Source organism: Heloderma suspectum, chromosome 4 (assembly GCF_057233095.1).
Source record: "Heloderma suspectum isolate Gila_16-S chromosome 4, 16-S_ref, whole genome shotgun sequence".
Lineage (NCBI taxonomy): Eukaryota > Metazoa > Chordata > Lepidosauria > Squamata > Helodermatidae > Heloderma > Heloderma suspectum.
This window is the reverse complement of record NC_139461.1, coordinates 69094849-69120944: the sequence shown is the minus strand read 5'-3', so window position 1 is coordinate 69120944 and position 26096 is coordinate 69094849. Positions and strand designations below refer to the sequence as shown.

Below are 26096 nucleotides of genomic sequence, written 5' to 3'. Positions count from 1 at the left end.
GGACCAAATACTTAGATATTTTTTGGTTGCTTTTCATAAAGACTGGCAGAAAAACAAAAAGAGCCACCTGACTTTTTCGGTTGTTAGATATTGGTTCAGCCTTTACTATGGAAGACAAATCTAGTTTATAGGACTGGATAGACTGGGGCAGGTTTGGAAGATGTAAATAAGAGAATTTATATAATTAGATTATATTTCTCACATCTTTCAACCATCCCCAGTTCATCAGATTATTATGGTTAAAGCATTTTTTAAATGTAGGGTACAATACATAATCATCTAAAATAGTTAGGACTTACTGGCATCACAGTTGATTTCTACAGTTCTACAGTGGATAGGTACTGTATACTTGAACTTTAAAAGAACTTTTGACAAAAGCCCTGTTCACTCATTAGCTCCCCATGTGGAGGAGAGCAGGACTGCACCTCCAGGCTCCATCCGCAATGTTGCCAGACCCGCTGGCCCCCACTCCTGCCATCTCCATGACTACCTGACTTTGCCTCTCTGACCTCCATACGTATTTCAAAAGACTGAAAGGGAAGCTAGCTGTACTCGCTGCTCCATGCAATTGGAAACCCTGATTGCATGGAGGACCCTATACAAGCACAATTGGTTCCCCCTTGAGACCTTTGCCTATGCAAATCCTCTTTTGGACTTGTAACTTGTTAGAAAAGAGAAAGTAGACAGTGGGAATAATTTCAATGGAGAGAATATCTCAATGGAGAGAAGTAAAAAATGAGTCCCTCAAGGATCTGACTTAGAATGGTCCTTTTTAACTTGCTTATAAATTATCTGTGATGTGGTATGCAAATTAGTGTACTTGTTTATTTTAAAACCACCCTTCCCACTTGCAGATATTAGGGTGTTATATGAGAATATGATAAGAGTGACCTTACAAACACAATGGAGACTTCTTTTTAACACACCCCCATGGGGGGTGGAATTTCAGGACAAAAGTGGGGGGAAGCTTAAATCTCCCCTTCTGGAACACCATGGTCTTGAACTGAATTGGTACAGTGTATGTGCTTACACTGAGGTACATAAACCAATTATGCATAGCTCTACCATGCATGATTTGAGGAATGTGTAGCTTGACCCTGAAATGATTGCACTGTTGGCACCAGTCACACCTCCATGGAGAACCTATTTCATAATCTGGGCTCTGTCATGGAGATAACACTCTCCCTCATGTACTCCAGGTATTTGGAGAAGAACATCCCCTGTTAATCTTAAAGCATGGGCAAGCTAATAGAAGGATAGGCACTCCTGCAGATTTTTTTTTTAACCCCAAGGGCTTTAAAGGATAAGCAGCACCACCTTGAATTGAGCTCAGAAATGAATGGCAGCTAGTGCAGCTCCTCCAGAACTGGTGTAGTATGATTCTGCCTGGCTGTACCAGTTACAGTGCTGCCCACAACTTTTTGCACAAGCTGAAGCTTCTGGACCATCTTCAAGGGCAGCCTCCCGTACAATGTATTAGAGAAATCCAGGTTTGCAACTGGCATCAAACCGCTCAAGGTGGTGACCCTGAAGTGCGCCAAAAGAATCTGTTCATGGGTGAATGGGCAAAAAAACAAAAACAAACGCAGTTCAGTGTAGGTAAGCGTAAAGTGATGGATATTGGGCAAAATCCTGTAATTTCACATACATACCAGCCCTATTCAGGTGTTACTGAAAGTAGTATTACTCACCACATGAGCAGGAATGGGGCCACTCCAAGTAGCCCTGCCTCCTGATGTCATGTCATCATGTAGCTCTGCCCAAAGGCATCCTCACATACACTGTGAATGCCTACAGCGGGCATTCACGTGTACAGCAGGTCTTCACGTGTACAGCTGAACCCTGCAGGATTGGGGTTCCGAATGGAAGCTTGAGTGTGTACGGCTGTACATGCAAAGGCCTCCCTGCTGCAGGTGTTCATGCTATACGGACACCTATCAGTGGAGTTACATTATGATGTGATGTCGGGGATGGGGTTACTCTGTCCTGTTCATGTGGTAAACCATGCTACTTTAAATAATGCCTGAATCAGGCTATTGATGGAGTCTAAGGGCTGGTGGGGTCTAACAGATCTTAGGGTCATGGAGGAATAGCTCAATGAAAACAGACCAGTGTGTGGCAGCTGTGAAAAGTTTTTAGAACACATTTTATTATTATACTGTATTAGGGATGTACAACCCCTCCACTGTCCCATCCGGGTGGGGGGGAGGTCTGTTGTGGGACAATTCAGGCCACTTAGGCCCCATAGAGTCCTTCGGAGCCCTGCTGTATCCACCGGAGTTGGTGGAGCAGCTCTCCGGCTTTCTAAAAAATGCAATATGTGGGGAAATTACAGCTGTACATGGCATATTTTGCACCATTTGCATCTGTAAAGCAGTTACTTTTACCTAAATTGCAGCTGTTTATGGCTGTATTTAGGTAAAAGTAAGTGCTTTATGGCCGCAAATGGCGTATAATATGTCATTTACAGCTGTAACTTTCCTGCGATAAGCTAATGGCAGTCACCATTAGCATATCACATTTTTTAGGCAGCTGGAAAGCCGCCCCATGGGAACTCTGGACTTGGAGGTAAATGCGGCTGTTCCACCATGGACTCGGGAGGTCAGATTCTTTGGAATCTGACCTCATTTGAGTCTGTAGCAGATTTCTCCAGCATCCCTTTACTGTATTATAATGTTGATAATGTATTTTTAATGAATTGTTGTGAACTGCCACAGAGCCTCAGCTATTGGGTGGCATAGAGATGAAATGAAATAAAATAGGCAAATTTCATGTTAGGGATTCTTAGGAAAGGGATTGGTAATCATGATGCCTTTTTACAAATGTATGATGTGGTCACATTTGTTGTGTACTAGGTACAGTTCTGGTTGCCACATCTCAAAAAAGGATGTTGCAGAGCTGGAAAAAGTACATAAAAGAGCAACCCAAATGATCAGGGGGCTGGTGCAGGTTCTCTACAATGAAGGGCAACCTTGTTGGGAAAGAAAAAAGCCACATAAGAAGAGCAATAACCAGAAAAGGCAGTTGTCTTTATGCCTCACTTGTAAGCTTCCATGAGGCATCATGTTGGCCACTTCAAGAAAGAAATAGGATGCTGGAGTAGAAGGTCCTCTGGTGTGATCAAACAGGGCTGCTCTTATATTCTTATGGATCATATGCCCATAGGTGCAGGACTCAAGGTGCAGTCAGCAAACATTGAATTTACACTCTCTTGAGAAGTAGGCCACTGTGGGAGGGATTCCTGTTCAGTGTCTCTCATTGGACCAAAATGGTTTTCATTTCTTCCTTCCTTTTGTAAAGAGTTTACAGGATGATTATAGACAGCTGAAAATGAAATGGTAAAGCAAAATGGCTTCTAATCTCCAGCCATTGGTGTGCACACTGTTACCGATGCTCTACAATTTGAAACAGATCCACCATGGTTTAAAATACTATTTAAGAAACTCTGCCATTTCAGTTTTGCAGCATTAATTGTGCACACTGAACTTCCGAGGACACTAAAACCCTTGGATATTCATCTCAGCTTCATAAATTAGACTCTCTCATGAACAGTGTAAGCACCTTGACACATTCTTACAGGTCCTAGGGATATTACAAAACAGAAAAGAAAAAAGAGCTACGAATAATGATTTGATAATGTCTGTCTTCACCTTCAGACCTCTTATCTTCTGTAGTGAGCTGTGTGCTGCTGCTTTCATCCAAAATTTATTTTCCTAATGGAACAAAATGAAAGTTCTCAAGCCCAGGCCAGTCATTAAAAGAGACCCAGATGACAGTGCTTTCTAGGGCCCTAGGCGAATTTGAAAAATCAAGCTGAAAGGATAAGAAAAATGAAAGTTCTTAAGGGAAATGGGAAAACGCAAGATGGATTTAGGGTTGGGAGACAAGGGCAGGTCTATGCCCTTCCAGAGTATAATTTAATTTCCTTAAAACAAGGCTGAGATTTATTCTTCAACTTGTTTACTGTCTGTATCATGAAAAAACTCTGATCATAAGCCACCCCCAGCAACTCAGCAGGATTCCGTTATTGTGTTTGTTTTGTTTCTTAATTTAAAAGCAGTGCTAACTGTGGGATGACCAAAACACACAGGAAATGAATGAATTTGCATCAGGGCACCAAAATGACTTAGGATATCTCTGGTATTCCATATAGAACGGCTCCCACTGCCTGCTCCTTGCTGTGGTCTCCACCTCTCTGTGCTGCACCTCATTGTAAAAATAACAACAACAACAACAACAACAACAATAAACCAAATGGCATCTGGAGTGGCCATTTTGAAACCTTTTTTTTTTACCCTTTTACTACTACTTTTTACTACTACAGAGCATGAAAAGGGTGAAAATTAGTTTGTATCCACTCTGGATGCCATTTTTAAAGTTTTAATCTTTTGGCACCATTGTGTGTGTGTGTGTGTGTGTGTGTGCGAGGTGCAGCCCATGGCGGGGAGGGGTGGGGCCCAGGGGCAAAAATGGCCCTCAGACTTTTCAAAGTTGCCCACCCCTGATTTATAAGTTATATTGTGTATTTATGTCTGGTACATTGGCAAATAACTCTATAGAGAGGAATAGGGTCTGTGGAATATTTAATGCCATACAGTAACCTGACATTAATGGAATACTTTTTAATGTGAAAGGAAATATAAAAATATAAATATAAAAATATCTTTGTCTTTCTTGGACACTTATATTGCTGTCACTAAACATAAATATCATTACTGAATGCAACTGATTGAGATTGGTTTGGGTTACTGGGAGAGGTATTCTGTACATGCTCAAAGCATTCTTGACTTTTTTTTCTGCATCCCCATTCACAGTCTCTGTTCTGAGTTCTGAGTTGGCCCACAACAGCAACACTTTCTTACACTACAGCACTACAACACTACAGCAGTGGTTGCTAACCACATGGAGGAATTTGTTGTATCCTGCCCTTCCTCTGAGGAATTCAGACCAACATTTATCCTCACAACCACCTTCTGAGATACACCAGACTGGGAGACCATGGTTACAACTTAAGGCTATGCCATTTCAAGGCTATGCAGTGATCTTGAGGGCTAATTACACTTGGGGTCATAGCTCAAAGCAAACTTGAATAACATCCCCACGTGGATTATGTGTGGACAATAGACACAGTCCAACCATTCCATAGTTTGCTACAAGCATATTAAACATGTGCTTAAATTGAAATAAATATATTTGTTTGGATCATGAACAACACACATTGTCCTTCTTTTTATGTACTAGCAGATCTAGACTGGACCCCAAATCTAGCTGCCGATCCTTTGCTTTTATGGCCCATTTCAAGGAAAGGGTTAGTGGACTTTTTATGGGGCCACAGTTCTTCACAAACAGCTCTATAGCAATCAGCTATTGCTTTCTGAAGAGAGAAACAATTCCTTCTCATTGTGTTAATATTACTACTATTACCACATTATTTATGTATGTATTTAGCACATCCTTTCCCAACCTGGTGCCCTCCAGATGTTCTGGACTACAACTCCCATCAACTTGGGTAATTGGCCGTGGTGGCTAGGGCCAATGGGAGTTGTAGTTCAAAACATCTGGAGGGCACCAGGTTGGGGAAGGCTAACAGAGTGCAACAACATATGCTGACCACAGGCTGAATTTGGACAGGTAGAAAAAGAAGCGATCCAACTCTGTAGATCCCGCTTGTCATGCTGCTGCTTCCTATACTCTTAATCCCTTCTGCTTCCTAGCTGGATTCACAGTCTTGTTGGTTGTAACATGCTTCCAAGTTGGTTGCAATATGCTTCTGATTCTTCTTCCAAGTTCCATGCATCTTCCAAGTTCCATGCTTCTTCTCCGTCCAAGTTCCATGTCTGCTTCTTCTTCCAATTTCCTTGCTTCTTTGTTGGTTGTATCATGCTTCTGCTTCCCAAATGGATCCCAAATGGATCCACAGGCTTATTGGTTGCAACATGCATCCAAGGATGGCTATGTTTGTCCCCAGCCAACAAGCCAAGGCAAAAGGGCATCTATATTCATCAATCCTGGTGGGCATAGTAGTACTTAATTTAAAAACAAATTCTGACAAAATTTTCCCCACCTTGTCAGTCTCACGGTAGAGGCAGTGATTATTCCATGCCAATCTTCTAGTAGCTGATAATGTCCCTTTCCCAGCCTACCAAGCCTGCCAAGGCAGAGAGCATTTTTCATTTTCTTCTTCTTCTTCTTCTTCTTCTTCTTCTTCTTCTTCTTCTTCTTCTTCTTCTTCTTCTTCTTCTTCTTCAAATGGGCATGTATGTGCACCAGTGCTGGTATACATCATAATGCTGTCATTTTTAAGAATCTGTGTAGCAAGGTAAAACAAAAACAAAAAACACTTTAGGCATGTAGGTTCTTATGAGAGTTTCACACAAGATTTCAAAGGTCACTTTGAACAGCACTTCTTTCGTGCCTGCACACCATCACTGCATTTCTCTTTACAAATTCTGGAGATGCAAACCAGGAAACAAATGCATCAGTACTAGGACAAGGCATTTTTTTAAAACTAAATCTAGAGGGTAATGCAATGCAAATGGAGAGTGATGCAAAATTATCCCTAGGGAGGGATCCAGCTCAAAAGAAATCCATGGGTATGGAGCTGAGTGTAAAGAACAAGGAATCCTGGAGGCTTGCTATGCAAAGAAAAAGGACCTTGGGAGTGTTAATATTTTAGGGAGAGGAGTCAAAGAGTGCATGGCACTGCTGAGATAAGTGGTAGAGATAAGTAGAGTAGAGATAAGTGGAGGTAACTTGTTGGCCTACAAGCCAGTGGGAACCCACCGTTAGTTCATCAAGGAGTAAGTGGTTCTTAAAGCAACTAGAAATAAGCAGAAATGCTAATTTCCAGAATGGGGCAGGTCAGTAGACTTTCAGAAGGAAACTCTGCTGATCTGTCTTGTTCTGGAAAAAAATGTTTCTGCTCATTTCTGGATTTGCTTTAGGATGTGCTAACTCCCTGTTGCACTAGCAGTGGGTCCTGTGGGTGCAGTGGGATGAGCGGAGTGCCCAGTACTTCCTCCTCAGAGTGGGAAAGAGAACATTTTCCCTTGTGACTCTCGATATGCCTTTGAGTCTGGAATTACTTGTGAACATTGTTGGTGCAATATAGACAGTGAAGGAGAGCAATTTTAAGTTATATGTACTTTCTAGTCAGTGTAATTTCCTTCATTTAATTAGCAGAACCAGAAAAAATTACAACTAATTACAGCATGACTTGGAAAAAATAGCCTAGGTTTAAGCAGTCTCTAGAGAACTAGATTTGGCAAGGAGGATGCCATCCTAAAAGACTCCAAAGCCCTGATGACAGATTTTTTTTTTTTTTAAACCCTCCCTGCTAATAGCAGAAAGATCGAGAATGGGAGAGCTATTTAAATAGATTTGTTCCTTTTCTTTACCCTTGGTCTTAACATAAAGTGGTTATGATGCATTCAGAACAGTTCAGAAATCATTGATGTATGATTCTGTCCTGCGCATAAATACACAGAATATATGACACAGAAGCATTTTTAGAACTTTTAGAGTTTATTGTAACATTGGGAACTGGAGGATTAAGAGTTCAAACTGTGGATCCTTGAAGCCAAACTATGCTCTTAAAGGAAAATCTGTAAAATGTCTTTTTGTTTCAGTTTCATTCAGATGATGAGACTGAAGCTAATGCAGGGTGTATAAAAGTTACATGGTACTTTGTTCTGCATAGGTACTTTGCTCTGCATCTAACATATAGGTCTGTACTGTAAGAAATATTAATTGATGTATGCAAGATTATATAACTCCAGGTTTTCATCAGGACAGTGATCTACTGGATCGGCGAAAGCACTGCTTTGGTGTCCAGTCTGAAACAGGAGAGGATCTCTACTTTTCTGTGGAATTAGAAAGTGACCTCATACTATGGGAAAAGGCCTTCCAATCAGCAACCTTTTTAGAAGTGGAACGAATACAGGTAAGAAATCTGTGATACTGACTTCATTTGGCAACATTATTATGTGATAGACAGTAGTAGCAGTAGTACATTGTGATGGGTTTTTTTTAAGCCAGCTTTGGAATATATTAATAGTAAAATTTGAAATATGTTGTTAGACTTTCTTTCTTTCTTTCTTTCTTTCTTTCTTTCTTTCTTGATTGCATTTATATCCTGCCCTTTTTCCTCCAAGGAACCCAAGGCAGTGTACATAATCCTCCTCCTCTCCATTATATCGTCACAACAACAACCCTGTGAGGTAGGTTGGGCTGAGAGTCTGTGACTGACCCAAAGTCACCCAATGAGCTTCCATGGCTGAGCAGGGACTAGAACACGGATCTCCCAGCTCCCAGCCCACCACTCTCACCACTACGCCATGCTGGTTCTCCAAACATTAGTGGTCTTTTAATCAGGAAACCTCATTTAAAAAACAACAAACAAACAGGGCTATGCTTTGGTTCTTGCAACCCAAGTCTTGAACGTTCCAATGAGAGAGGTTTAGTTGTTTGATGTTCTCAACCAAAACAAAATGTGAGTTGTGCAACTAGCGGTGCTGAACTGCAGACTTTTGTTAGTTTTGTTAGATATTAATATGAAATTGCAAACATTAACTGCTGAGAGGGAGTAGTGAATAGAATAGTGAGTTCTGTATCTAGGAAATTCTTGTCAAAATTCCCAGATCATCCACGAAGTTCACTGCATGGCACTGGGCAAGTTGCTGTCAGCATAACTTACCTCACAGGATTGTTCTGGAGCTAAGTAGTTGCGCTGAGCTCATTGTAAGATAGGTACAACAACAACAACAAAATAATAAATGATGGATAAAAGGGGATGTGGTTCTGAAAAACAGCTCATCATGGAACTGGCATTTTATGGGGTGATAAATGAAAGGAGATATTAGGACTGGTGACACAGGGACTATTTAAAAACAATCAAACAAGTGCAGTAGAATTGAGGAGGGTCAGAAAAACCTACTGGAGGCAAATATGCTTGGGAGTCACTATGTAAATGATACATCTTAACGTTGTTGTTGTTGTTGTTGTTGTTCAGGCGTTAAGTCGTGTCCTCCTCTTCGTGACCCCATGGACCATAGCACGCGAGGCCTTCCTGTCCTGCGCTCTCTCCCGGAGCGTGCTCAAGTTCATATTCATTGCATCGGTGATGCTATCTAGCCATCTCATCCTCTGCCGTCCCCTTCTCCTTTTGCCTTCAGTCTTTCCCAGCATCAGGGTCTTTTCCAGGGAGTTTTCTCTTCGCATTAGGTGGCCAAAATATTGGAGCTTCAGCTTCAGTATCTGTCCTTCCAATGAGCACTCAGGGTTGATTTCCTTTAGTATGGACTGATTTGACCTCCTTGCAGTCCAGGGGACTCATAAGAGTCTTCTCTAGCACCACAGTTCAAAAGCATCAATTCTTTGGCGCTTAGCCTTCCATACAGTCTAGCTCTCACAGCCATACGTTACTACTGGGAAAACCATAGCTTTGATTATATGGACCTTTGTCAGCAAGGTGATGTCTCTGCTTCTTACTATGCTCTCTAGGTTTGCCATAGCTTTCCTCCCAAGGAGCAAGCGTCTTTTAATTTCATGGCTACAGTCACTGTCTGCGGTGATCTTGGAGCCCAAGAAAATAAAATCTGTCACTGCTTCCATTTCTTCCCCTTCTATATGCCAGGAAGTGATGGGGCCAGATGCCATGATCTTCGTTTTTGTAATGTTGAGTTTCAAACCAGCTTTTGCACTCTCCACTTTCACCCTCAACAAGAGACTCTTTAGATCCTCTTTGCTTTCTGCCATGAGGGTGGTATCGTCTGCGTATCTGAGGTTGTTGATAATTCTCCCGGCAATCTTAATTCCGAACTGTGATTCATCCAACCCGGCGTTTCTCATGATGTACTCTGCATATAAGTTAAATAAGCAGGGTGACAATATGCAGCCTTGTTGTACTCCTTTCCCAATTTTGAACCAATCGGTTGTTCCATGTCTGGTTCTTACTGTTGCTTCTTGACCCTCGTACAGGTTTCCCAGGAGACAGGTAAGGTGGTCTGGTACTCCCATCACTTTAAGAATTTGCCACAGTTTGTTGTGATCCACACAATCAAAGACTTTAGCGTAGTCAATGAAGCAGAAATAGATGTTTTTCTGGAATTCTCTTGCTTTCTCCATGATGCAGCGAATGTTGGCGATTTGATCTCTAGTTCCTCTGCCTCTTCTAAACCCCGCTTGTACTTCCAGTAGTTCTCAGTTCACATACTGCTGAAGCCTAGCTTGTAGGATTTTGAGCATCACCTTGCTGGCATGTGAAATGAGCGCAATTGTACAGTAGTTTGAACACTCTTTGGCATTGCCCTTCTTTGGAATTGGAATGTAAACTGATCTTTTCCAGTCTTGTGGCCACTGTTGAGTGTTCCAGATTTGTTGGCATATTGAGTGCAGTGCTTTAACAGCATCATCTTTTCGGATTTTAAATAGCTCAGCTGGAATACTGTCATCTCCGCTAGCTTTGTTGTTAGTAATGCTTCCTACGGCCCACTTGACTTCACTCTCTAGGATGTCCAGCTCAAGTTCAGTGACTGCACTATCATGGCTATCAGGGACATTCAGATCTTTCCTGTATAGTTCTTCTGTGTATTCTTTCCACCTCTTCTTAATCTCATCTGCTTCTGTTAGGTCCCTGCCTTCTTTGTCCTTTATCATGCCCGTCTTTGCACAAAACGTTCCCTTGAGATCTCTGATTTTCTTTAAAAGATCTCTAGTCTTTCCCATTCTATTATTTTCCTGAATGGTTTAGTGGTTTTCCCTACGTTCTTCAATTTAAGCCGAAATTTTGCAACAAGAAGCTCATGATCTGAGCCACAGTCAGCTCCAGGTCTTGTTTTTATTGACTGTATAGAGCTTCTCCATCTTTGGCTGCAAAGGACATAATCAATCTGAATTCGATATTGACCATCTGGTGATGTCCATGTGTAGAGTCGCCTCTTGTGCTGTTGGAAAAGAGTGTTTGCTATGATCAGCATGTTCTCTTGGCAAAACTCTATTAGCCTTTGTCCTGCTTCATTTTGTACACCAAGGCCATGCTTGCCTTGTATCCCGGTGATTTCTTGACTTCCTACTTTAGCATCCCAATCCCCTATGATGAAAAGGACATCTTTTTTTGGTGTTAGTTCTAGAAGATGTTGTAGGTCTTCATAGAACCGATCAACCTCAGCTTCTTCGGCCTCAGTGGTTGGGGCATAGACTTGAATTACTGTGATGTTGAATGGTTTGCCTTGGATTCGTACTGAGATCATTCTATCGTTTTTGAGATTGTACCCCAGTACTGCTTTTCCCACCCTTTTGTTGACTATGAGTGCTACTCCATTTCTTCTAAGGGATTCTTGCCCACAGTATGAATGGTCACCTGAATTAAATTTGCCCATGCTTGTCCATTTTAGTTTGCTGATTCCCAAGATGTCGATGTTCAGTCTTGCCATCTCATGTTTGACCACTTCCAGCATACCTTGATTCGTTGATCTTACATTCCAGGTTCCTAAACGATATTGTTCTTTACAGCATTGGATTTTCCTTTCACCACCAGACACATCCACAGCTGAGTGTTCTTTCAGCTTTGGCCCAGCCGCTTCACTCTTTCTGGCGCTACTTGGAAATTCCCTCTGCTCTTCCCCAGTAGTATATTGGACACCTTCCGACCTGAGTAGCTCATCTTCCAGCATCATATCTTTTAGCCTTGTGATATGTTCCATGGGGTTTTCTTGGCAAGAATACTGGAGTGGGTTGCCATTTCCTTCTCCAGTGGACCAAATTTTGTCAAAACTCTCCGCCATGACCTGTCCATTTTGGGTGGCCCTGCACGGCATAGCTTATGGCTTCACTGCGTTACACAAGCTCCTTCACCACAACAAGGCAGTGATCCATGAAGGGGACATCTTAACCTAACAATCTATAAAAGATAATATCTTTACTTTCATTTTACTTAATTGACATCATGCTTAGTGACTGTTCTAATAGTGGTAGTCAGCATTTCTTCCAATCCTGGAAAACACTCCCAACTTCCTACACACACACACACACGGTTTTAACCATGCTCTTGATTAAGATCACAAATACTGCAAGTTTACCTGTTACAATCCTCATTATTGTGGGTTGAGCAGCCCCACCCACCCAATTAATTGCAAGGTATTATAATTTTGAGTTGATGTATGGCCAGCATCTATCAGGCAAGGTTGGCTGCTGCAGTTGGTGCATGCTCAGAACTTGGTTGCTTTTTCATCCTCTTATATTTACGGAATAATGGCATGACTCCTTCTTTTCACCGGGAAGCTTGGGGAATATGCACATGTCTCAAGGGCAAGGAGACTGCTTACTGCTCTTACTGCTCCCAGATGAGGCTTTTATGGTGCCATCTCCCTGACTCATTCACAGAATGTTATGGGGGGGGGGGGTCCAGACATTGTTGTCTCCTACACCTAGCCCTCCCATGTTTTCCTACTACTTCTTCTGTCTTTTTTACTTACTGCAGAACATCTTTAAGGAAAAAAAGACAGAAAAGCTGCCCAGTGCCTTCTGATTGGTAACACTAAGACCTTCCATCTGGAAGACTTTATCTGGAAACACCTTGTGTCAAGTAAATGGGGCTACCTAATGCACATAGCTGGAAAATGCATGAGGGGGTGGGGTACAGTAATGTTTTGAAACAAACAAAAACATTTGGCTAGTCTTACCAAGTATTTTTTGAATGCTATATCCTTTCTGAGGCGTCTTGTCTATTTTTCCTACACTCTTGTGTGTGAAGTGGTTTCAGTCAGTCCTATGTCATGTATGTCTTTATTGAGTGGGTAGATTCTTTATTATATGTGTGTTTTAAAATTTTGGGGTGGGCTGTCTTGTATTGAGTGGTGGGGAGGTAATGGTTCCCACTGATCTGATCCTTCTGGCCAAGCCAAGCAGATGAGTAAAGCCGTGGGAAGCTATGAGTTGCTGGGGATGGATGGTTCACATGGACCCAATCCTCCTGGCATTCCATGTGCCAGAGAACATTGTATCGTTACCTAGGAAATGCATGGCCTTCCCCCACAATACAATTCCCAAGTGGCAGTGCAAAAACACGGACGCATCCAACAAAACAAAACAAAACCCAAGCAAATTAGAACCTCAAAAATAGAAGGTGGTTGCAGATGTGGGTTGCAATTTGTGATCCAATTATGATATGAGCAATTATAGGATTGCATATCCCACACATCTCACCCAGCCTCTTTCATTCGTAATGAGAGCCAGAGAAATCAATGGGATTTGTAGGTAGCAAGTCTCACCAAAATCAGTAGGATTTATAGCATTGCAGTTTTTAAAGAAATACATTCTGATTCATAACGTATAGCTGTTAGTTTTTTCTACTTTGCATCTTTATTGCAAACCTTTTGGGGAAAAAATGCTTCACTTACTACACCTATGCTGTAGCTCTTTACATCAAAAAAGAAAGATCAAGTAAATTTACATTACCCAAGTAAAGATTACATGCATTTCTTTGTAATGACATTGACTTTTGAAAGATACAATTCAGGCACCAAGTGTCTCCAAGCCTTTTCCACTTCAGAAATTGGCTGGGATGAGCTTTACAGCTTTCCACAGTTTAATAGCTCCGACTAAACTACAGTGTACTGCAGGTCTTAGGCCCAAGAATCCAAGAATCGTAATGCTTCTGGCTCTGTTTTTGTACCAAGCCAACTGAATTATTCACAGACCCATTTTTAGGATTCTTTGCTTTCAGAGCATAGTGGAAGTGAGAAATTAAATATTGAGTTGCCTGTTATATGGGAAACCTTCATTTTGAAAAGGTATTTTATGGTTTTTGGTGTGTGGAATGAAATCAAAAGCAAATAATTCATTCTTTTTATGGCAGGTGTTAGGTTTTTAAGGTTTATTCTGAAGCTTTAAGAACTTTGACATCATGCACTCTCTTGGCAGGATTCTTCATTTTATTCTCTCCAGGTTCACAGCCAGAGGGATTAATTAAAACGAGCAGAGAAACTATAGGTGAAATAAAACCCTCCGATTAGGAGCCAAAGAGCAAGAGGCTGGAAACTGACCTTTTACCACTTTAACCTGCAGTGCACATTAATCTCTCTTTACCCATTTGTGACAACTGCTGAAGGGCCATTATAATCTTTAACCTTTCCATATTTCCTGCTAGGAGTTGTGCTTGGTGCTGATAGTTTTGTAGCTGAAGAAAGCAGGAGAATGACCCGCAGGTAGAGTGATTGATGGAGCAGATCTAGCACTCACAGAGGTATTAAACTGCTAAATTAGAGCAGTGGGATGGATGCCCAGTGCATTTAGAGCAGAACTTTCCTTTCTAAGGGTACTTCCCCATAATCATCTGCCACATATGTTAAAGCAGGGGTGCACAACTTTCTCAGCCCTGAGGGCCTCATGGGATGCTGGGTCACGTTTGTGCATGCAGACAGGCACACACACGCACACATACAAGCACAAAGCCCAGTGATTATGAAAAAGATTGCTCTTTGCTTGCTGCTAGCAGCAGCGGGAAAAGAATGATCTGTATGAGAATTGCTTGGGGAGGGACTGGAGAGCCTTCTCCTCTCCCCCTGCCCTTCCCCAGTGATCCTGATGCAGAAGGCTATCCACTCCCTCTCTCAGTGATTCTCATATGGATGGTTCTTCTCTCACTGGAAAGAACAATCTGTATCACTCGTATCAGTGGCACAATCAGCAGTGGCAGTAACAGTGTGCAGGGGGGGGGGATTCTGCAGTGGCAGTGGGGTCATGGCACCCTGAAAGTTGTGCACCCCAGTGTTAAAGAAACCCACATTGCTTCTCCAACAGGAGGCACCATAGCAGGTACCAGAGCAATTTATTTCAGCCAGGAAATTCAGACAGATCCAAGTTCATTTATGAAGTTATGTACCATAAGTAGGGATGTCAGAGAAATCCACAACAGATTCAAATGAGTTTTATGAATCCAACCTGCTGATTTGGCATCTTTTTCCAAGTCAATCAGATTCTGCAGACTTGTGGGGGAGGGAGGGGATTTGCGCTCTTGTGCTGATATGGATCAGTGCAAGTAGAATGAAATTCTGGGGCGGAGGGGAAATTGGATCCTGTCAATGAGCAGACAACAGAACAAAAGATGCCTGACAATCCAGGAAACACAGACGGAACAGATTTAACACAGTTCATACATCCCTAACCAAAATGATGAACTTTCACAGCCTACGTAAAATACATGAAGGATTGAAAAGAGCGATGGGACTCTCTTTCCTGTTAAAAGATAGCCATACCATAAGTCTTTGTGTAGCATGAAGGTACAAAGAGGAAGCAATTGTTGATTTGCCTGAGTTAATAAAGTTAAATGTTAATGCTTATCAAACATATTACTATTTAAAATGGTAAATATTAGTCAAACTTACATGAACATGTTGGGATTTGAAAAGTACTTGAGTCGCAAATATGACTGTGCCATATTCCACATTCTATTTTGTTTTTATTTCCCTTGATAGAATGATCCTCACCCCACCTCTGCACTGAAAATGTATATTTTTCTTCTATTGTGTTCGCTGGAAGGTTTGCATATTAGTATCTTACACATTATTTTGAGCATTATTTTTATTTCTGTTGAAACAAAACTTCCCCTGAAATCTTACAAAAAGAGAGAAAACCTGCAATCCTGTGTCCCTGTGTAGCCAGGCTTTTTGACTTTTGATAAGACTAAGCAAAATTAACTACTTTGGGGGGGGGGGTAATTGGAGCGGGCTTTACTTGTAATATTGTGATAGTGAATGTGTGCAGTTTGCGCATACCCCTACATAACTGTGTCCATAAGTTTGATCAAGTTTGCTTACATTTCTCTAGATCGCACTCAGAGGCTTGGATTCAACATGCTTTGCGTGTAAATAAAAGGTTTTCCTCTCAAATGAACATGGGGGGGGGGCACTGATTCCCAGGAGCAGCCCCTGATGCTGCATTCCATGCCATTCTAGAAGGTCCCACTGGGGGCACAGCTCTTCAGAACCAATAGATGTATTTGCCATCTATACAGCCATGCCATGTTCACTTGTTGTACACATATCCCCAGTGCCTGAGCTATATCCAATTGTTTTACAAATATGTTCCAATGGAATTAATTATAAAATGTACTTTCCAAGGACAGCAATGGCAGTGGCAGCTGGGTAGTAATCTAGCCTTTACATTTGCCAACAGAACTATTCACGAAGGTGAATAGATTCTTCTCTCTCTCTCCCCCCCGCCCCTCATCCATCCATCCATCCTCAGGTCTAAACCTGTATGTGCAGTTAATTATCGATTTATTTTCAAATTGGGCACTTCGAGTTCAATCGAGTATGAGCCACAAGCTCTACAGAATTTGAGTTTCAGATATCAGAGGCTTCATATTGGCCTGTTCAATTCAGATGGAAACCAATCTGATATCACTCCCCAACTGCACCGGAAGGCATGATAGCAACTCTTAGTGGACTGAGCATATACCCTGTCCTGGTTAGTGAAAGCTACTTAGGACATCTTGCTGGCTGGAGTTCCCAGTCCATTCTCTGCAATTCCAGGAGACCACATAGCCTTAAATATGCTGTTGGTCAGTTTCTGTGTAGGTACGTGAGGGGTGCATCCTTTTAAATAGGAACAAGCCATCTCAAAATTGAAATGAGAGTTGTGAACCTTATTCCAGAGTACCGTAAGAACTGTGCACTTGAAAAATGGAATATTGAGCCATTTGCATCTGCCATATACGTAATACTATTTATATGTGCTTCATCATGTTTATTAAATAATGTCATATGCCTCAGATAGCATTTATGCCTTTAAGAAAAGGATGTTGCTACTGGCTGTGCACTGAAGTAGTCATGCCACCACACACCTAAGGGAGAAAAAAGTCAAACTGTATTCACTCCATCTATGTCTCACCACCTGAAACTGACATGTGAGCTGGTCCAGATAGAGAGAATATTTTTATAGATGTCAGAGAGGAGAGGATTATTATAGCTAGAGAGGGGAATGACCTTTTTCTAGCCTAGTAGCTAAAGAGAGTTTTTATGCTGATCTCTTGGAGATACTTCCTCAACTAAGGATTGCTGGGTTTTGATGGCATGTGGCTAGTACGTCCTGGACAGATCCTACCTGCTTGAGTGGAGGCTGGAGTGAAATAGTATGAAGTTGAGTGTAATTTCAGACAGAAATTACATTCTTATTGCTTGGGGAGGGGGGGCAGTGGATGATGCTACTTTAAAAGCTAGCACTGTCTGAGTGCCTCATTACTCCCCTGCGTTCAATATGGATATTTCAAAATATATTTTGATTTTAAAATTCCATGTCACCAGTTTGCTCTCCTCCCTCCCAAGGAAACGTTGTACAAGAGTCCCTTCCTACGATTCAGGGAACTGGTGTGTGTGTGTGTGTGTGAGAGAGAGAGAGAGAGAGAGAGAAATAGTATAAAACTTGGAACTTTTTGGAACACCATGGAACTTTTCCCCCAGTGTCTTTATTGCAATGGCAAATGTGAAACACTGCAAGCTGCAACTGTGGGATGATCATGCCCTGCTACCTTGTGTCCCCACTAAATCCTTTTGACTGCCATGGGATTGAACAGAGTCATGTGAAAGACAGCAGCCATGGGGAGGCAGGAGCAAGAAATGAGCAGCCTCTCCAGCCGGCAATGGCTCACACTTCTCCCATTCAGCCCCTCCCCTACTAGTTTGAGAAGGTACAATTCCTTATCAGAAGAGTAAGTGAACCTTTAATCCTTCTATTTTTATGTCTTTGCCAACATATGTAATGAAACATGGGCTGGCTAGGATCATCTGGAAGAGTTGTCTCTTATCCCAAAATATCACATGTGTGTAGGAAATAATGGATGCCACTTATTTCAAGGCATAACTCTTCCAAAGATCTGTGTGGAAAAGAAACCTCACAGTTCTAATAACCCTTTGGTTTTATAGGAAGGAAAATTGAGCAAGCATGCCATACTTTGCAACTTGCAGATCTCTTTTACAAGTGATCACTTTAAAAGTTTGAAGGTCACTTTTTAAATGTAATTTAAAAAATCCCCCAAACAAGTCTACTTAATACCCATCTCAGTGCCTAAATAGGTTAGTTTTTCTTAGTGGGATCTGTTCAATTCCACATCTGGGAATGTATCTGTGTGGACCAAACACAAGTGAAACCTTCTAGAAAGCTTTAGAAGATCAGCAACATTGAGCTTTTCTACTTCCACTGCATCTACTTTCAATTTCATTGCAGAATGAGCATTTCATTTCCTGCTTTTCCACTACATAACCTCTAGGCTGCACTATGGTATAGCGGAATAGCACAAATACACAAGAAGGAATTATGCTTTCTTTCACACTAGTTTCTCTGCTCTAAAAAAACAAAACAAAACTGGAGATTTATGATGTTGTGAAAAGAACACACAAACAACCACGATTAGGGAATTATGACTGTACAACAAATGCCACATGTAGAAAAGCTCATTGACTCTCTCAGCCAAGCACAATCATGATCCCTATATGGGCTGGAGTCAACATCTTCCTGCTCAGGCCCTTTCTTACTGTGCAGAAAACAGCATCAGAAAGGGACCTCTCCTTCTTGGAGAGCTCTGTTCGAAGTTTTTCCTTGAGTTTTGGCCTTCATGCCTGACATGGAGTAGAACCATCTTCAAAAAGTGCTGTAACTGTGTGAATAAAAATGAACCTTGCAATCTTTGCTCCATATGCCTCGATGTTAAAACTTGGAAGTTTTGCTGAAGTCTTACAAAAATATCTCAGGAGCATGAGCTCAGTGTCTCTAATATATAATGTGGAAACAGGTTCTTTTCACCATGATCATTTCTCCCAAGGGTGCCTGCCCGCCCTTCCTCCTTCCCACCCTTGGCCATATGGAACCTGTCACTGCACAGGGGTGGAAGGGAAGGCAGTCAGCATGCCCAATCTTCCAGAGCTTTCTAAAAAGTCTCAAGAGCCAATTGGGGGGAAATATTGTATCAGTTTTGTTTCTCATCAAATGGAAACCAAATTTTTAATTTATAGAAGCAGCTCTCTGCTAGACAAATCCATTAGTGATTAAATTATTTTTGTTCAACAGTTTCTGTTTAAATACTGATTTCATGTGGAAAAAAAATCTACAAGCTATTGCTCTGCTACATCTTGGCTTAGGTCTTTGGCAGTCTTACCTCTGACTTTAATCTGAAAAGGTAACATCTCCCATTAGCATTTCCCTTGTGATTAGGTTGGCCTTTTCAAGAACATCTGTACTTCACATTTTGACAATGATATTTTGACCAGAAAATACACAGTTTACAGTGACCATTGGTAGCTTGTCATTTTGTACCAGGAGACAACTTTCAAACAAGGAGCTCAGTATAATAATGAAATTTATGACAAATGATATACCATTTTGTTTTATTGACACAATCCAAAATGTCACACTTTGGCCGAGGGTGGGGAGAAAAGAACTAAAAAGAGAGAGAGCGAGTTCTTTAGAATGTCAAACAGTTCTCAGAAATGCCTGGCTAGGGACAAGTCCCACTAGGATTATAGTATAAAGACAGTCATAGGCATCGAAGGATCTTCTTATTCCCTGTCTCCTTTGATGAGCTATTGCATTGAAAGCTAATAACTAATCATTATAAGTTTTCATTTATACACCCATTTTCAAGAAAATGCACTTATCCAACATTAAAATACTGGTACATAGAAACTGCATACAAAGGAGGTTCTCTTCCTTCCATAATAATAGAAGTGTGTATATATGTGTGTCTATACATCTGTTAGTGCCATAGCACCAATACAGTAGGGATGTCAGAGAAATCTCCTGCGGATTCAAATGAGGGCACATTCTTTGGAATCCAGCCTCAGGAATCCGCAGCGGATCAGGACCACTTACCTCCGCTCCAGGAGGACTGGAGGTGGAATGGCACTCAGCTGCTTCTTGCCAGCCAGAGCCATTCGCCTCTTCCCTGTGCCGATTGCCATGTCTTAAAAAAAAAAAAAAAAAAGGCGATCAGGAGGATGTGCCCATAGACTTATATGCAAATAGAGTCATGAATCTTGCGTATAGGTCTATGTGCCATAGGCTTATATGCAAGATTCATGGCTCTATTTTGCATATAAGTCTATGGGCACATCCTGCCGAACGCCTTTTTAAAAATTTATATAAGACATGGCAATCGGCAGGGACAGGGAGGAGGCGAACAGCTCTGGCTGGCTGGAGGGAAGGTAAGTGGCCCGCAAGCCAGTCCCCCCCCCCCGGAATCTGAGCAGAGCGGAGCCACTCTGGAGGATTCCAGGGGGGGGGAGGAATGGATCGCCTCCCCCCCCCCCGACAGATTGCCCACTGGAACAGATGGTGGGGAATCAGAACACCCCTACAAGATGGTGAAACCTAGACACCTGAAACTTGGCATGCATACTAAGGGGACCCTAGGAGTTATACTGTATTTAAAATGCCTTACTTAAAATGCATTACTTAAAATGCATTACTTTAATTAATTTAAATGTGTCCAGGTAGTTGAAGCCTGCAGCAACATTTTCAGCCACTAGGGGCAGACTTCCCTAACCAGCATATAGGTTTTGCAGACAGTCCATACAGTTTGAAGCCAGCAGAGATTAATAGGCTGAGGAACAGAGTTACATGCCTTCACTGTCCCCCTGCTATGGGGCAGCCTCCCTCAGGGGAAGGGAGTGGACAGACCCCTCCCTCAGGGAGCTATATGGTTGCACCACAGCAGGGACCATGCCTAGGTGTGCCAACAGGCATGGCTTCACTCAGATGGGGTGGGAACAATGTGTCCAAATCTAAGAGCTGTATAAATTTGCTTGAAGTCTTCACTGTGTCAAATTAAGAGCTATTCCAACCCATGTGAAGCCAGGTCCATTCACTAGGTACTTATAAAAGATCACAGGGTCCCAGGTCTTTGAAGAAAAGGCTTTCATGGAAACATCTACATGCACACCAGGGGTTTTCTGCCCCTCTTCTCAATGTAGCTCCATGTGTCCCCGGTGAAGCTGCACCTGACAGTCATGAGACCCTTCAGAATGGCATGCAATGTATTGCAGGGGCTGCAGGCCTAGGAAAAATTGTGAATATCAGCAGAAATCTCTCTCTCTCTCTCCCTCCCCCTCTCTCTCTCTCTCTCTCTCACACACACACACACACACACACACGTTCCTGGGTCCGTTTTTGTAAACAGCCCTGAAAAAAATTGCTGAAGGATCATATAAAATGGTTTAAATAATTAACTACATAAAATTGGACCCAAGACAAAGAAGCTAATTTTATAGCAATACATCTCAGATCCTGAGTGGCCTTCTTGGGCTGGCTCAATAGCATATTTCTCTTCCTGCTGCCTTTAACATGCTCCTACGTCTATTGCGGTGAGAATGAAAGATGTTATGGCAGAGCATATACTGATCGCAAGGGGATATTCCCTCGAGTTTCTCAGTACTGCATCTGCCACCGATAGGTGGAGCTCAGTTTCAGGGAAGGTGCTTGCTGCACAAGAGCAGCTGTCTGATCTACTCAGCAGCCTCCCGAGTAGTTTGGTGATCAACTCTTCTTATTTGTTGTTAACATTTCAAAACTGTATATATCAGAAAGAAGGCTAGTAGAAATCACTGCATTTGAAAACATTATTTAAGGAATCTGGTATATATGCTCAGTACTAAATACAATTTATCTACCAACTTGTTTAAGATAAAGATGCAATATGAGCACCGACTGAACATGGGGATACTCTCAAGTCTCGACATCAAAAATGGTTTTCATATCTGACTAAAAGTAGACTTCAGTTCATACTTCATACATATTCCACATCTGTGGAATGCATAGGGTTGGCGGAGAATTTCTCCCCGAAACTTCGGGGGGCCGAGCGCCAACGTGTTCGGCCCCCCGAAGAAGTTTCGGGGAGAAATTCTCCGCACCCCCCCCCCAGGACGGGACTTACCTTTCCCGAATGTCCCTCCCGGCGGCGGGTCCCGGCGGCGGTTCGTCGGGTCTTCGTCAGGGGCGGGGGCGGCAGCCGATCTTTCGACCGGCTGCCGCCGCCGCCATTCCAATAAAACTAAAAAAAAAAAAACACCCCCGTGATAGGCCACGTGACGATTAACGTAGCCTATCACGGCTAGATTTGCAAAGTCAGCCGTGATAGGCTACGTAAATCGTCACGTAGCCTATCACGGGTGACTTAAAAAAAAAAAAAAAAAGCGCGTACGGCTATCACGTTCCTTATTTGGTTGCTGTAGTCTACGTAAAGATTACGTAGACTACAGCGAAAATAAGGGCAATGCTGTTTGCGTTGCCCTTATTTTCGCCGTAGTCTACGTAAAGATTTACATAGACTACAGCGACCAAATAAGGAACGCAAATGGCGGCTCCCTATGGGGGCTGCCATTTGCGTACGCGCTTTTTTTTTTTAAAGTCACCCATGATAGGCTACGTGACGATTTACGTAGCCTATCACAGCTGACTTTGCAGATCTAGCCGTGATAGGCTACGTTAATCGTCATGTAGCCTATCACGGGGGCGTTTTTTTTTTTTTTTACTTTTTAGTTTGCGGCCAGGCAAGGCGAGGCGCCTCCCCCCCGGCCTGAATTTCGGCTGGGTGAGGCGGGAAGCCTCCCCCCCGGCCTGAATTTCGGCCGGGCGAGGCGGGAAGCCTCCCCCCCGGCCTGAATTTCAGGGGGAGAGCAGCGAAGCACCTCCCCCCCACCGCGAAAAGCTGCAAGTGACTTTCGTGCACCCCTAGGAATGCAGAAATGACTCGGGTGGTTGACATGATTCCTCCTGAGTGCCCTCTCCGAAGCAGAGGTTGTATGGCTCCATGAAATTCTCCAGAGCTGAGAGCGATGAAGCAAAATAGGAGGTGGCTTGAATGCAGATGGAGAAAAACTCCTACTAGATGCAATCAAATACTGGTGTGTGCCTATGGTCATGCATATTCAGGGGCAGTGAGGGTGGCAAACAAGCAATACCTCTCTGCCTCTGTTAAATCCTCTATGTTCCCTCCCTATATAGGGAAGGAACAGCCAGTTGGGCCTGGGAGGTGATCAAAGCCTCCTTGTGAGAGGGAGTGGTCCCAGGCCACCTGAAAGAGGTGGTGGTAAGACAACTCCTGAAGAAACCGTCCCTGGACCTGGAAAATTTTAATAATTTTAGACTGGTGTGCAAATGTGCCTTTCCTGGGCAAGGTCCTTGGGTGAGTGGTTGTGAACCAGCTCCAGATGCTCTTGGATGAGACCAATTATCTGGAGCCATTTCAGTCAAGGTTGAGACCAGGTTTGGGCATTGAAACAGCCTTGGTTGCCCTGTAATGATAACCTGTGTCAGGAAAGAGAGAAGGGGACATTTCTCTGACTCTCATTCATTGTTAGTCTGTTCTCCTAGGAGATACCACCGAGAGTATCAGTCCTGCCGAAAACATGGCTTGTTGATTCTCCTTGGTCTCTTGATGGCTTTGATACCATCAATTATGGTATCCTTCTGGGATGATTATCTGAGTTGGGAGTGGGAGGCGCTGCATTGCAGCAGTTTTACTCTTACTTGGGCGGTCAACTCTAGAAGGTAGTGTTTGGGGAATATTTCTCAGCCCCATGGATTCTCCAGTATGGGGTTCTTCAGGGGTCAGTTTTTTGTCCCTCATGCTAGTTAACATCTACATGAATCCATTGAATGGGGTCATCTGGAGTTTTGGAGTGTGTTGTCATCAGTGGGCTGATGATAACACAGCTCTGTTTCTCCTTTTCATCTTCATCAGGTGCGGCTGTGGATGTGCTAGATTGCTGCCTGGCTGTGACAATGGACTGGATGAGGGCTAATAAACTGAAGCTCAATCCAGACAAAGCTGAGATGCTGTGAGTGGTGGTTCTTCTGACAGGATGGAGGGTGCTCAAACTGTTCTGGATGGGGCTGCCCTCCCACTGAAGGAACAGGTTGGTAGCTTGGGGGTTCTCCTGGAGCCATCTTTGCCACTTGAAGCTCAAGTGGCCTCAGTGGTACAGAGTGCCTTCTGCCAACTTCAGTTGGTGACCCAACTACACCTGGGCAGTGTAGCAGGTTTCACTGGGCAGGTTTCAGTAATCTGATTTCAGTAATCTATGCTCTGGTAACCTCCAATTTAGATTACTGCAATGCAATATATGCAGGGCTGCCTTTGAAGATGGTTCAGAAGCTGCACCTTGTACAAAATGCAGAGCCAGATTGATAACAGGGACAAGAAAGTCCAAACATATAACACCAATTTTGGCCTGCTTGCACTGGCTGCCTGTATGTTTGCAAGCCCAATTTTGTCCTATAAAGCCTTACACAGCTTGGACCCCAATACCTGATGGAGCACCTCCCCTGGCATGAAGCGACCCATATACTATGCTCATCATCTAAGGCACTCTTCTAGGTGCTTCCTCCAAGGGAGGCTCAGAAGGTGGTAACAAGGGAGGCGGCCTTCTCGGTGACAACCCCATGCTTATGGAATAAATTCCCCAGTGAGGGCCACCTGGTGCCAAGATTGTTATCTTTTTAATCCCAGATTAAGACCTTCTTCTGTTCTTAGGCATTTGGCAGCATACGAGAAGGTTTTTAATCAGATCAAGGGCTTTCTTATTATTGATTATTAAAATTGCGTGTGTGTGCGCACGTGTGTGTGTACTGTCTGTTTATCTGTAAACTGTTTTTACACTATGCGCAATTATTGTATTTTTAAGGTTTGAATCTCTGTAATCTGCCCAGAGAGCATTGGTAGAAATGTAAATGGAATGAAAATGAAATAAAATTCCATCTTGTAATTTTTAATAATTTGTTACACTGCTCATTTCTTTATTCAAGCATATATGGATCCAGATCAAGTTATACTTACAGTAGGCTCACTGAAATCAGTGTGACTTAACTTAGTCATTTCTAACATAAATCCAATTGATTTAAGTAGGACTAAGTCTGGCTGTAACCCATAGAATTTAGCCAAACTGCAATGGAAGTAAGGTTAACAGTTTTCTCTGATTTTAAGCAACAGTAATCTGCATGTCAATCAGTAAATTTTCTATGAAATCCTAATAATTGGGGTGACTAGAACCATAGTCCATAGGTAGTTTAGATCCAGTTTAGATCTTTTGAGACCTCTACAACTTTCCTCTGTTAGATTTTATTTGAGCACACCATGTAATATGTTTATTCTTGAAAGCAATGCCTTAGCAAAGGAGGAAAGGCCTTTAGCTCCCACATCCCACTTCTTTGGTCTTCAATGTACAGCAAGGATCTCTCTCCCTCTTCCAAGTATGCTTTACAAATCCAAACAAAACTCAAGTATTTTGTTCCTTACTTTGACATACACTCACTGAAGCAACCTAATTAACTTTCACTGTATAAATGTAAGAATATCTCCCTAAAAACATATTTGAAAAACATATTTCACCGTATTTATCTTACAGGGTCTATACAATATATAAGTCCGTGATACGTTAATTTGTCACACATTCATTTTACTGCAGTCCCTTGTTGGACATAAATACCATTCAGTCTCCCACCCACACCCCTAGCCATCATTTTGTGTAATGTGTAGAGTCAACCAACATGCTATTTAACATGCAGTGTTTTTCCAATCTTTCCTAGTGCAAGACATATGCCTGTGTTCTGGAGAGTCATCTGATGGGGCTTACCATAGACTTTGGCATGGGCTTTGTATGCTTTGATGCTGCAACAAAGGTGAGGTCATGGGAACTGATCTGGCATTCATGATCCAGTTCTGCTTTGAAATTCAGAGTTAAGCCATTGTTGGAAGTCTGTCCCAACAGTTTATTTTCTTCTATTAAATGCATACTAAATTTCTGAAAATATTTCTACAGGACTTATTTTTGTAACTTGCTTTTGAGATGGAGGACACCATTATCCTTTTCTTCAGCCCTGTCCTTCTCCTTGCTCCATGTTTCTCCTTCTTTTTCTGTTTCCCTTCTCCCTGACCATCATGGGAAATGTACACCTGAAGGCCAGATACTACAGAATACAAACACATGAGAAGGAAAAACTTCTAGCGATGTTGCCGAAATTCCTAATTCTTGAGTTCAAAATATGAAATTGGGCAACTCAGTATTCATTCACATTTAATCTGAATACAACAATCATTATACCTTCTG

The 26096-nt window shown here is 42.4% G+C and overlaps 1 protein-coding gene across 1 annotated transcript in view; it reads left to right on the top strand.

Annotated features, from left to right (window-relative positions):
• LOC146346983 (gamma-1-syntrophin-like) overlaps positions 1 to 26096 on the top strand; it is a 58914-nt gene that overhangs the window by 9235 nt on the left and 23583 nt on the right. Inside the window, exons 4-5 of the mRNA XM_084851456.1 lie at positions 7790 to 7942; positions 25576 to 25668. Of these exons, the coding sequence (XP_084707582.1) occupies positions 7790 to 7942; positions 25576 to 25668 (246 nt within the window). The remainder of the gene's footprint in view (positions 1 to 7789; positions 7943 to 25575; positions 25669 to 26096) is intronic.